This window comes from Haliotis rubra, unplaced genomic scaffold, assembly GCF_003918875.1.
Source record: "Haliotis rubra isolate DU_JTF1 unplaced genomic scaffold, ASM391887v1 Scf422, whole genome shotgun sequence".
NCBI lineage: Eukaryota > Metazoa > Mollusca > Gastropoda > Lepetellida > Haliotidae > Haliotis > Haliotis rubra.
Window position 1 is genome coordinate 204,154 of NW_025767105.1, and position 12,627 is coordinate 216,780.

Genomic DNA, 12,627 nt, shown 5'->3' on the forward strand with positions numbered 1-12,627 from the left:
CAATGGCGGATGGCATACGAGACTCGACTCTTGTTGATTTTCAGGTCTGTCCCAGTGGTTATGGGGATATCTATGTTTTGTTTATATGTATCAAATAATTGTTGGTAGTTAGGACTTTAATTTCGAGTCTTTCTTTCAAGTTTCTTATGCCTGAGAAGGAAAATCTTGATCTCTGACACATCATTAACAAACGCTTTGCCAGTCATTGAATCAGCTGTTCATGTTTGGAATTTATGACGCACAAGGCTTTGGAATCATCTCGATCGTGCATTTTATAGTACATCTTCATGCTTCAAGCTTTAAGGAGGTTTCGGCTGAAATAGCGGACATGGCTCTTTAGATGTATATTTAATACGGAATGCGTTAGGATTGTACCCCAGTGACTGAATCGAATGGTAATGTTACTGACAATATTTTCATGAAAATTTTTCAATCTTAATGATATTATTTGTTTTCAGTTTTTAACAAGATAGTGAGTTAGTGATGTGTAGGCAAAACTTACAAGTCATAGATTATTTTAGTAGAGATGTTTTGAGTATCAACACAATTAATTCTAATTGATGATTGATCAGTTACACAGACCTGATACATTGACCAGTTACTATCAAATGTGAAGAATGATTAGTTTTACCAAAATATTGATAAGAAATAATGGTTGTTGATGACCTAATATGTAACTGACATTAATATGTGCAAGTGAATCTATTAGAAGTAGCAATGTTATTATGATTACGTCTTCATGCTTGCTACCACTATACATAGATTTGAGGACATGTCATTACATGTAATATTGTTTTGAGAATGTATCTGTTATTTGTGAAAATATGAACTGAAGACTGCAAAAAACTTTTCCCTCTAGAAAACTGGAAATTGTTGTCACCATTTTACATTCTTCCATAACACTCATTTAGCAGAACTGATCTTTCACAACTGTCAGCGTAATCCAAGTGTATAGTTTAATGCTCTTCTTAATCACTGGATTGGCTGGACCAGATTCGATTATTTTTGCTGTTGGACATCATATGAATGGCATGTGTGGTGTTAGACAACAAATAAATTAATCATACTGTAGTGTAAGGCCCCACAGTCATAGTTTGAGTCCCTTAGATGTATTAGGTAATGCTTATATTTGATTTGTATACTATGGGCCTGTGGCCGTCGTCAGTATGAATAAAGATTGATTTGAATTGTCTATCAGCACCATACTTGTGTTTTAGGGTTTCACTATGTCTTTTGTAGCTGAAAGTGGAATCTACTTTTCTCCCATATGAGTTAGTAAGTTTTACGTCACTTTTAACAATATTCCAGCAATATAGTGGCGGGGGACACCAGAAATGGGCTTCACACATTGTACCCATGTCAGGATCGAACCCTGGTCTTTGGTGTGACAAGAGAACGCTTTAACCACTAGGCTAGCCCACCACCCCTTCTCCCACATGAATGGAATGTAGCTGCCAAAAGCAGATATGATTGATTTGAATTGCTGCAATAAAACACATGTTAAACCTGAATAGGTTCCAGAAACACTGGAAGTTAGTTTACTTGGACTCAATTTCATCAGTGTAATATTGTTTAGGTCACTACCATACACTGTAATGATTTTTAGCTTTAAGGTATTGTCATTATGTCAATGCTTCAATGTCTTATAAACACTATGTTCCTCCCACCACATACCAATAGAAAAGGTCTGTTGCTGTGTGCTTGCTTTTGTTAACCAGTATATCAAGCAAGGCCTAGTTCCTACAAGATGAAAGTCATTGGATGCTCAGACCAATGAGTGCTGAGGTTAAATCCCACTCACATTAATGTCTCTCCGTTGACAATGTGTGCCATAGCTAGCAGCCTGCTCTACACATCACATGTACACCAGGCAATGGTAGGGTTGCATAGATTAGGGCTTGTTTGGAGTCCATCATAAATACTTAATACATTTACTTACTTTAGTAAAACTACATCACTACTACAGTCCATAGTGTCTGTTTATATACACAAGTAATGGAGCCTGTTAAGTATTCAAAATAATTTGGTATATATTAAGTTTAAGCAGTGCTTTTGCACTTGTCCCCTGAAGTTCACCAATGTAAGATATATCAAGATACACTAGACCAAGTTAGAATTGATCTTCACTTCAGCAACCCATGCCTGTCATGAGTGGAGACTGAACTGGATTGGGTATTGAGGCCTGCTGACTGTTGGTACATGTCACTGTTATGAAACAGCAAGATACACTGACCGGAAAAATAACATAGTTTCCATGATCAAAGGATTTGTCTGACACCGTGCAATATTTGACTATTGAAGATCTCTCAGAAATTTGAACCACAATCAGCATGTTGATCAAGTACTGTTTGAACTGAGAATTTCCAAGATGAAGCTCTCTATGTATATATTCACATTTGTAACTACTTATATTTGAACAATTTGAACACATCATGACTTCTGTTGATCAGTTTTAGCATACCAGTATTTCCTGTTGAAAAACAGTGAAAAGAAAAAATAAACAAGAAAAACATGTTTAGACAAAGTGAATTGGGTCAGTGTAGTCACTGCAGTGTCTTGTGTGAAACTAGGCTCCTCATTCACGTCAGAATCACCATGCAAGGGTAACCATTAAATCTAAGTTGATATAAATCATAAAATTGAGGTAGTAGAGAGGCCAGTAAAGTCTACGTTCAGACTTACGATAACTGTAAATAGTTAATATCTCCTGATAGGTGTAAAACAATTTTGGCTCTCTCTCTTTGTGTTGTTTTCTGAGACTGAAAGCGTTGCATTGCATAGACTAGGCACCCTGGGTAAAAAATAAAGTCACCTCCTAAGAGGCAGATAGAATGGATTAGTGATTAGGTTTAGTTTCCTGGTTAACTTTGTTTCATCGTACAGTTTAAGGCTCATAATATCAACTGCACATTCTTTGGCCTAGTAGTTTACAGTCTCTCATAATGAAATTGCATTAATGCTGACAGCAGCGTAAAAAACACGCTAACAAAGTGAATATGCTGATCTAAGCAATCTCTGCCTCGTTTGTGAAAAAATAATTAGCTAGTCTTTGCAGCTTTGTGTGATCTATGTAGATCAGGTGAATGAGTCCACAAGTCAGTGGGGTCTAATCATGGATGGAGACAATGAATATACACTTCTGTTTATGGCTAGAGAACAAGTTGATGCCCTCGTCACCAGCCTGGAAATGTACATGAATAATTGATACTGTACTCACTAGCATGCTTATATGGGCTAGTGCTTGCTGACTAAACAAGTTGACAGGTGTACTTGCATGAACTGACACAAGTATATCATCTGGTATTTCTGTATTGGGCTGGATAAGACATGTTCAGTGAAATTAACACAGAGCAATAGAAGGGAAATTAAGCACATGGAATGGATGATGTATACAAATGTCAATGTTAACATGCTTGACATGACTTGAATAATTATCATCATCATCAACCTATAATTCAATATCTAGAGTAGAAAAACTAGTGAAATCGCCAGTTTTAGCTGGACTGTATGTGTACTTTAGTAATAAATCTTGGCTATAAAACAAAGAGGACGATACATGAATGTCCTGTGGCCTCCTTTCAAAAGCACTAAGGTGATCGTAAGTCACAAAGGTGACCTTAGTGCAATGTTAAAGAATGGGAGATAAGGTTAACCTTAGTAAAGGTTGCATCGTGAAAGGAGCCCCTGGGTGATATATCACTGCAAGCACATATTCTAGCAATTTACATATTAATGTGGTTTGCAAGTGTCCTCAGAATTTCAATCAGATTTCAAGTTTGATTTTGCCCATTACACAGCCATATCTGCATATTTATTGTGTAAATTGTTATGCAAGAAAGGATGTAGTCATATATCTCAGTGGGGGATCTGTGATGTATTAGGCACCATTTGTGCCTGCTCTGTTACTTCAGGGACCATGGAACTTCAAGATGTCTGCTGGGATGGCTTACTGCCATACTCAGTCTACCATGTTTTGGGAGTCCTTTAATGTTTGATGACAATTTTTATGTCAGTCTGTCACTGTTATGAATCATAGTCATAAATGATATAAGACATGTTACAGGCAGTAGGAAAGGAAGGTGAATCAAGTTTTGTCTTGCCCTAGGGATGGTGGTTAAAGCATTTGCTCATCTTGCCAAAGACCTGGGTTCAATTCCAAAGTACAATGTGTGGAGCCTATTTCTGGTATCCCCATGGTGATACGGGCTGGAATATTGCTTATAGAAATGTAAAGCTTGCTCACTCCCTCACAACGTTCCCTGTATTGTGATGACAGGAGTGTTGCATGTGTTAAATTGAGTGAAATATGTACATGCACATGTTTTGGTACACTTGATCAAAGGGCAGTGGGATAGCCTAGTGGTTAAAGCGTTCGCTCGTCACGACGAAGACCCGGGTTCGATTCCCCACATGGGTACAATGTGTGAAGCTCATTTCTGGTGTCCCCCGCCGTGATATTGCTGGAATATTGCTAAAAAGCGGTGTAAATCCATACTCACTCACTTGATCAAAATTTGATACACAAAAAGACAAGTATGGTGGTTTCTTGTAATTAAAGGGCCGGTGGGGTAGCCTAGTGGTTAAAGCATTAGCTCGTCGCTCGGAAGACCCGGGTTCAATTCCCCACATGGGTACAGTGTGTGAAGCCCAACTCTGGTGTCCCCTGCTGTGATACTGCTGAAATATTGCTAAAAGTGGCGTAAAACTCAACTCAATATGTCGGAATATTTTATTGTAATTAGAATACTATTTCTTGTGTATTGTGCAAAACAGCTCACACAGTGAGTGATTTCACTATATGCCTCTAGAGATTGAAAAAGTGCTAATTTGCATGTCATGGCACAGTAAATATTGAAAAGGCACAGTTGAAATATTTTCGGATTCATTTAATGGAAAATACAATATATTTGGCCAACTAAAATTATTCAAAAGCTATTTTTGCACCCCATCAAACTGCTTACCGGTGACATTCTCAATCTCACAGCTTAACATGGGTGTGGCCATTTTGACAAAATTATATATGTGGTGCCCTAAGTCACTATGTTGAAAAAATTGCATTCACATCCTTGACCTCGATTTTAAGTGTGAATTCAACACCTCTTTCTTGATTTGGACTGTTAGATTTATTGAATAACAACGTCTGTAGATAAACATCAGGAACAAGCCAGTGGTCATACTTAACTTTACATTGGTCATATCAACAATCGCATGAAAGTATGTTCACCATGCTTCAGAATGGATAAATTGTAAACAATTTCACTTACGCATTTGTACTATTTCCATTAAGTAACCATTGGGTGTGTTTTCATATGCAATAATTCATGTCAATGTACTAAACAAAACCACAGCTATGTATGGTATAAGTTTCGACCCTATTTTAACCTTTATCTTAATGGACCATTCAGTTTACTGTTAGTTATAGTATTGTAATCCTGTATCAATGGTCTCTATGGTACTAGAAATCAATATATTGATATATCGGGATACTTCTCAGCATGTCCACTCAATATATTGATGTTGCATTTTCACCAATTAATCCTCAGCCATTCCTTTTATTAACTGAATCCATGTGTTACAATTATGGCAGTTAATATCTGCTTCATTATTCTATTGCTCTGTATTCATGCATCTTTTCTCCAGCTGTGTCAACGTAGTAAGCAATTACAGTTAGTAGTTAGTTTTGAAATCTGAATAAAAATCTTGTGTCACAGGACATGGTTAATGGTAGGCATGATAGTCAAGGGCTTTGTGCCATGTATACCTCATTTTAAAAAATTAAACATATTGGGTGTCTCCCTAAGTTGATATTGAACATGGCAGTGATTGAAGATCGTAGGACCCCATGGACTTACTAACAATGATTACAGATCCGTCTATGGACATTTGGTACTGTTGTAGGACAGATTTATTCATTGAACTTGGAGCAGTTGGTTGTTATTTGTATTTGCTTCTCTGTTTCAGGCATTTACTGGAATTGATGACATCGAGACATGTGTGGCAATACTGGAACAGCATGACTGGAGTCTAGAGGTGAGCTGTAGCAAACAAACCCATTGCACACCTAGATTAAGGTCGGTCACATCTGTGGTCCAGTATAGGTAGACTGATGTCTGTGGAGCAGATTATTTGTAGAAGCAGAAACTGGCAAGTCAATTAGTAACAGCCTGAAATACAAACAGAAATGTCTATATTCATTATGTGAAGGCTAACCGATCTGACCTGTTTCTGTACCTGATAGTAACAAGTGTGACATCTGACATTCTGAAGAAGATATTTCAAGGTCAGATAAAAATACCCATCCCTTGTTTAACAGTGGGTCCTCTGGCGCTATCTCACAATTTTCTTACCGATGAATGATTTCATGTTCAAATACACAATAATCCAACTCTATGATCCAGTGACCTTCAGTAGTGTCAGCAGGGCATTCATAGCAAGGCAATGATTGATTTATATGAGCTTGACCATTTGACTGTGACGTTTTTTCTTCTTATTCTGACCAGGATTTTCATAAGGCCTAAAAAAAATTGTTGTAGTTCCGATTTCCCGACCGACCCTTGAATTCTGGTGCCGACCCTATTTTTTTTAAGCGGATTGAATAAAATATGCTTTCAGATACCACTGGGGTTTTTCCGGCACCAACAGATATCGGTCATTCTGATAGAGAAAGTTGATATGATGGCCGCAAGCTTGATTGAATAAACAATTACACATTAATAAATGTGTTATTACTTTGTACTTTACTTCTAAAAAAATATGTAAAAAAAAAATTCTGACCCACCTACCCTAAATTTTAAAGAGGTGTAATCGGAACCACAACCATTTTTTTTATTTGGCCTAAATTGTCATTAGGAGAAGAGGATTGTAACCTTCATCAAGTTATTGCCATAGCAATGACAGACCGTTATCTGAAATGATCCGTCATGCAGTTGAATTCAATTAATTCCACAGTAATTATTACATAAGTACACACAGCAAATAGTGTGAAGGTCTGGGGTAGGACTGGCTTTCAATAACCCATGCTTGTGATAAGAGGTTACTGTCGGTAGATATGCATGACGTTAATCAGTGGATTGTCTGGTCCAGACTTGATTCTGTACAGACCACCATCATATAGTGGAGTATTTCTGAGTGGTTTTATACAACAATCAAAGCACAATCAAATATATATGTCACCATGGTTACTGTGTTGAATGTTCTTCAAGATGCACTGCTTAACAAGTGTGTCCCTCTGTTTGTGATGAATATGGGGTCGATGTCTCATCTTTCCAGTAAACTGAACCCCAGATGTTACTGTTCTAAGTCAGGGATAGAAATACTTGTTTTCTAAGTGTGCCTTAGGGCACCAGACACATATTTTAGATGTGCCTTTCAGAAACCAAGTGTGCCCACATGTTTAGAATGAATGACTGTAGCAATGATGATGATCACTTGAATTCTTTTTCATAGAGATCGTCCTTGGGGTACATATATGCATTTTCTGCGCTGAAAATGTCCTGTGACAGTTGTATCAATGTTTTAATAAAAATATTGTACAATAAATAAAATCTTTTTTATCTATTATACGGCCCCAACCCCGTGGAGTTACCTCCCGCTATGCATGCGCAGCCAACCAGGTAAGCACCTAGGCCCGTATCATCATTCCTTCTGCTGTCACTCCACAGTCAAGACGTGTAGAGTACCTAGCTGAATACCTTGTCTACGATAAAGAATAATGTCTGAGACTCCACCACCTGTATGTATGGTCTTTATTTGTCCTTGAATGGAACAGCTAAGACTTTTGCGGTCGGTTTTCTCATAATTGTGACTTTGTATTAAATTTTTTACGCTAGCTTTCCTGTGGTTTACGCACGTGTTGCTTTGCCATGGCGGGAAGTTTAGCGTGCCACATGGTTGTCATATTGCGTTTTAACCAAGTATTTCTTCCCGTGGTCGCATTCACGTAATTTTCAATGTTTTGTACGTGTATATTTATGCTGCTGGCTCCGCTGTTAGCTACATGCTTGCGTGTTTGCTTTCAGGCGTTTTCTGGATGTTCTCTCTGCGGACAGAGCATTCCTAGAGCTGACCAGCACGACAAGTGCTTAAGTTGTCTGGAGAAAGTCGGCCATAATCCCGACGCTTGTGAGCTTGTGAGCCGGAAGGCGCTTTCCTTTCTCGACGGCTCTGCGGGAGGTACGGCAACGTATTGCTGAGTATATCCCCAGGCCGCGGTACCTACCAGCCGCTCGGACTCGTCTGAGTTCCGCCTGCCGGGCGAGGCGTTTGCCCCTAGGCAACCCTCGCAGACGCTTGCCGTCCCTGGTGCAGGACGTGGTGGATCCTCTCCTGGTTGGGACACGCCTCCGGTTCGACTTGTCAAGAGGTACCAGCTGGGGGACAATTCCCTGTTCTTTGTACCAGTGGTCGACGAGTGTGTTTTTACTTCGGTCGCCCTGGGGGAAGGCTCGGCTTCCTCCGGTCCAGTCCCGGCTGCCAGGCAAGGGCGTTCAGTGCCACCGTTTGCCCTTGCGGGCGCCCCCCTGCAGCAGGCTTACCCCCTACGCAGCAGGCTTACCATGACCTACGAGGAGGTCTATTGGAATGCCATGCAGCTGGTGCGGGTCAGGTCACGGCTTGGGGATGCCTGGCTGCGGTCCTCTGCGTTCCCCTTCCTTTCTTTTTCCTCCGGGGTGCAGCCTACACCCGAAGTTCTGCCGGTGGCCGGACGCTTCTCGCTTCCCTGCCCTCCCTGGCAGGGTGCAGGTGGAGAGTCTGCCATCCCGGACGCTGGCAAGGGTAAGGGGCAAGGAGCAGTCCTCTTCGCCTGGCTCCCAGCCTTTTCGCGGGTGCGGGAGGTTTGCCCCGACCTCCCGTTAACCCAACAGGCTGTCGCCGTGGGTCTGTCCCAGTCAGTTCATCTACTCGGGACCACTCACGCTCTCTTACCACACGTCCCGCCGGGGCCGCCTCTCTCTATTCCTACCGGAGTGGAAAAAGTCTACCAGCAACACTTGGGTGCTTTCCACCGTCAGTGTCGGCCATCTACTACTGTGGAAGCGAGGCCCGCCAGAATTCACCGGCATACGTCGCACTCCGGTGCCGTCATGTCAGGTCAGGGCGGGTATACTGCGCGACGAGGTTCAGGCTTTGCTGGACAAGTCTGCAATAGAGCGCATACCACCGGGCGAGGAACAGGCGGGATTTTATTCCACGTACTTCCTCTTTCCGAAGAAAGACGGCGGGTTCCGTCCCATTCTCAACCTCAAGGGGTTGAATCGCATGCTAGAGGTTCCATCCTTCAAGATGGAGACACTTCGCTCGGTGATCTCCTCTGTTCAGCCCGTCGATTGGCTTACGTCGATCGACCTAAAGGATGCGTATCTACATGTGCCCATTCATCCATCGTTCAAGCAGTACCTCCGGTTCTCTTATGACGGGATGAATTACCAATTCACGGTGCTCCCCTTCGGCATATCCACTGCCCCCAGGGTGTTCACCAAGCTCATGTTAGTGCCAGCTACCCTCGCTCGATCGCAAGGAAGGCATTGTTACCCTTACCTCGACGACTGGTTGCTCAGCGCGCTAACTCAGCCAGCAAGCCTAGATTCTACTCACACAGTGATAGACATTCTAGTTCGACTGGGGTGGATCATCAACCTCAAGAAATCCGACCTGGTACCCACCCAGGACTTGGTTTTTCTCGGCGCGCGGTTCCAAACTCACAAGGATCTTGTCTCCTTGTCAGCCGACCGGGTCACCAGAGTACGGGAGATGGTGTCTTCGTTCCTCTCCCAGCCCCAGGCACCAGCACAGACTTGGCTCCGTCTACTGGGCCATATGGCGGCGACTATCTCTGTAGTGTGGCGGGTGCGGTTTAGGATGCGCCCTATACAGCAAGCTTTGGCAAGTCTGTGGGCTCACTCGAGGACCTGGAGCGGAGTCTCACAGTCCCGAGTGTTTGTCTCCTCACCTTCAGTGGTGGACCAATGTCGGGAATCTCTCCAAGGGGATCCCTTTGGAAATCCCAACGCCAGCTCTTACAGTTCAAACCGATGCGTCCCTCACGGGCTGGGGGTGTGTTCTGGGCAGTCTGTCGGTGTCCGGAGTCTGGTCCGAAGCCGAGGCCCGCCTTCACATCAACGTCTTGGAACTGAGAGCTGTGTGGTTGGTTTTCAAGCGCTTCCGGGAGCATGTTCAGGGCCAGGTGGTTCGTCTTCAGTTGGACAACCGTATGGCCATGACGTACATCCTGAAGCAAGGCGTCACGGTGTCCCTAGCGCTTTCTTTCGGGAGACGTGGGAGTTTCTCCTCTGGTGTGACCAGTGCGACTGTCAGGTGCTTCCTGTTTATCTCCCGGGGCTGGAGAACGTGCGAGCAGACCCTCTCTCTCGCCAGATCCTGGCCCTGCACGAGTGGATGCTCGACCGGCAGAGATTCGGAGTTATCTCCCAGTTGTACGGATCGTTCCAGGTGGAACTGTTTGCGTCCAGCGGGACGAATCAGATACCCGTGTTCTGCTCTCGAATACCGGACCAGAGGGCGCTGGCTTCCGATGCCTTCCTGCTGGATTGGACGGGCAAAGTGCTCTGGGCGTTCCCGCCGTTACCACTCATTCCCCGGGTCCTCTCCCAGCTGTCCACCCAGCCAGCTCGGCTACTTGTGCTACTGGCACCGCTATGGCCGTCACAGAGCTGGTTTCCGGTAATTCTCAGGTTTCTGGCTCAGCCTCCTGTTCTATTACCTTTGCAACCGGACATTCTCACTCAGAACGGCGCGCCATACCCCAATCCAAGGATTCAGTGGGTGGCTTGGCCTCTGACAGGTCTAGCCTCGAAGCACGCAGAATTCCTGCAGCAGTTGCAGACACAATTCTGGCTTCGAGGCGGGATTCGACAAACGTTCAGTATGAGGATAGGTGGTCCCGCTATGCGCGCTGGTGTTCAGATAGGGGGATTGCAGATCCCTTTTCTGCGGATTTAGTCCGAGTAATGGAGTTTTTTGCAAGCTCGTTTGGAAGAAGGCCTGGTGGCTTCGACCATTCGTGGCTACTCCACCGCTATTTCCACTTTTCACACCCCTGTTGATGGTGCTCTTCTGGGGCAGCACCCTCTTGTGCAGCGCTTTTTAGCTGGCATGGATCGGGTTCGACCTGCTGTCAGGCGAACCAGCCCACCTTGGGATTTGTCAATTGTGCTAGATTGGCTGTCCGGTCCTACGTTCTCACGTCTATCGGCTATTTCCATTCAGTTGTTAACATGGAAGGCTGTATTTCTGGTGGCGGTAACATCTGGGCGTAGGGTCGGTGACTTACATGCTATATCGGCAGACCCGGCGCTGACTGTGTTCCATCCAGATCGTGTCAGTATTCGCCTCCCAGATACTTACTGCCCGAAGATCGATCACGCTTTCCATGTGACAGCTCCTATCGAACTTCCTACTCTTACCCAGTCTTCCACATCGGGGACCTCTCCTACGAGCACTCACCCGTTGGATGTCCGAAAGACACTCAAGGTCTATATCAAACGAACACAGGGGATCCGTACGGGTACCCATCTGTTCTGCTGTTACGGTGGCGGAAAGGCTGGGGTGCCGGCAAGCAAACAGACCCTGTCTTGCTGGCTTGTTTCGGTCATTTGTGCTGCTTATCAGGCTAAGGGCCATCCTCCCCCTGAGGGGTTGAAGGCTCACTCGGTCAGGGCAGTAGCCACGTCAAAAGCTTTTGCATCGGCAGTACCCATTGAAGAGATCTGCTCTGCCGCTATTTGGAGCCGGCCTAGCACTTTTATCAGGCACTATTAGCTCGATACACATTCACGTGATCTTGCACGCTTTGGACGTTCTGTTCTCTCCAGTGGACAGGGTCCTGCCACCTTGACCGAGTGAGTCTTGGTTATCTGGTTTAGTTGACGCTGCTTTCAATTGTGTTTTATTGATATGTCCGCTGTTGTGTGATCTAACTCCTTTCATTTCTCTACGGAGATTATGGTCGGTTGTAAGTTGGTTTTTCCCCCCTACGGTGCTCTCTAATAGACCATGAGGTGGGTGGGGTTGTTTACTTTCGCACTTCGGGCGATCTTGTTATGCTTAACCTACGAGGTTGACTCTCAGTACCTTTCCCCCTAGTCGGTTACCCTCCCATCATGCCTCTCGCGGAAGCTACGGGACACGTGACAGGTGAGTGTTGTGGCGTCTGTTTCTTTATTCTAAACGATTGCTATTCATGTGTACTTTGACAGAATTCCCTCCTCCCTGGCCTCCGGTCTTTGGGAGTCTGAGTTTATGCATATATGTACCCCAAGGACGATCTCTATGAAAAAGAATTAACCAAACCTGTAGAGGTTTTCAATTCTTTGAAGAGAGTCGTCCTTGGGGTAGGGCCGCCCGCCTCCCCACAATTCTGTTCACTGATTTATTCAGCAGAAGGAATGATGATACGGGCCTAGGTGCTTACCTGGTTGGCTGCGCATGCGTAGCGGGAGGTAACTCCACGGGTGGGGATGTATAATAGATAAAAAAGATTTTATTTATTGTACAATATTTTTATTAAAACATTGATACAACTGTCACAGGACATTTTCAGCGCAGAAAATGCATATATGTACCCCAAGGACGACTCTCTTCAAAGAATTGAAAACCTCTACAGGTTTG

At 44.0% G+C, this 12,627-nt stretch overlaps 1 protein-coding gene across 1 annotated transcript in view; it reads left to right on the forward strand.

Annotated features, from left to right (window-relative positions):
* LOC124288679 (FAS-associated factor 1-like) overlaps positions 1-12,627 on the forward strand; it is a 56,283-nt gene continuing 43,656 nt past the window's right edge. The window contains 2 exon segments of the mRNA XM_046725247.1: positions 1-44; positions 5,962-6,030. Coding sequence (XP_046581203.1) covers positions 3-44; positions 5,962-6,030 — 111 coding nt within the window. The 5' untranslated portion in view covers positions 1-2.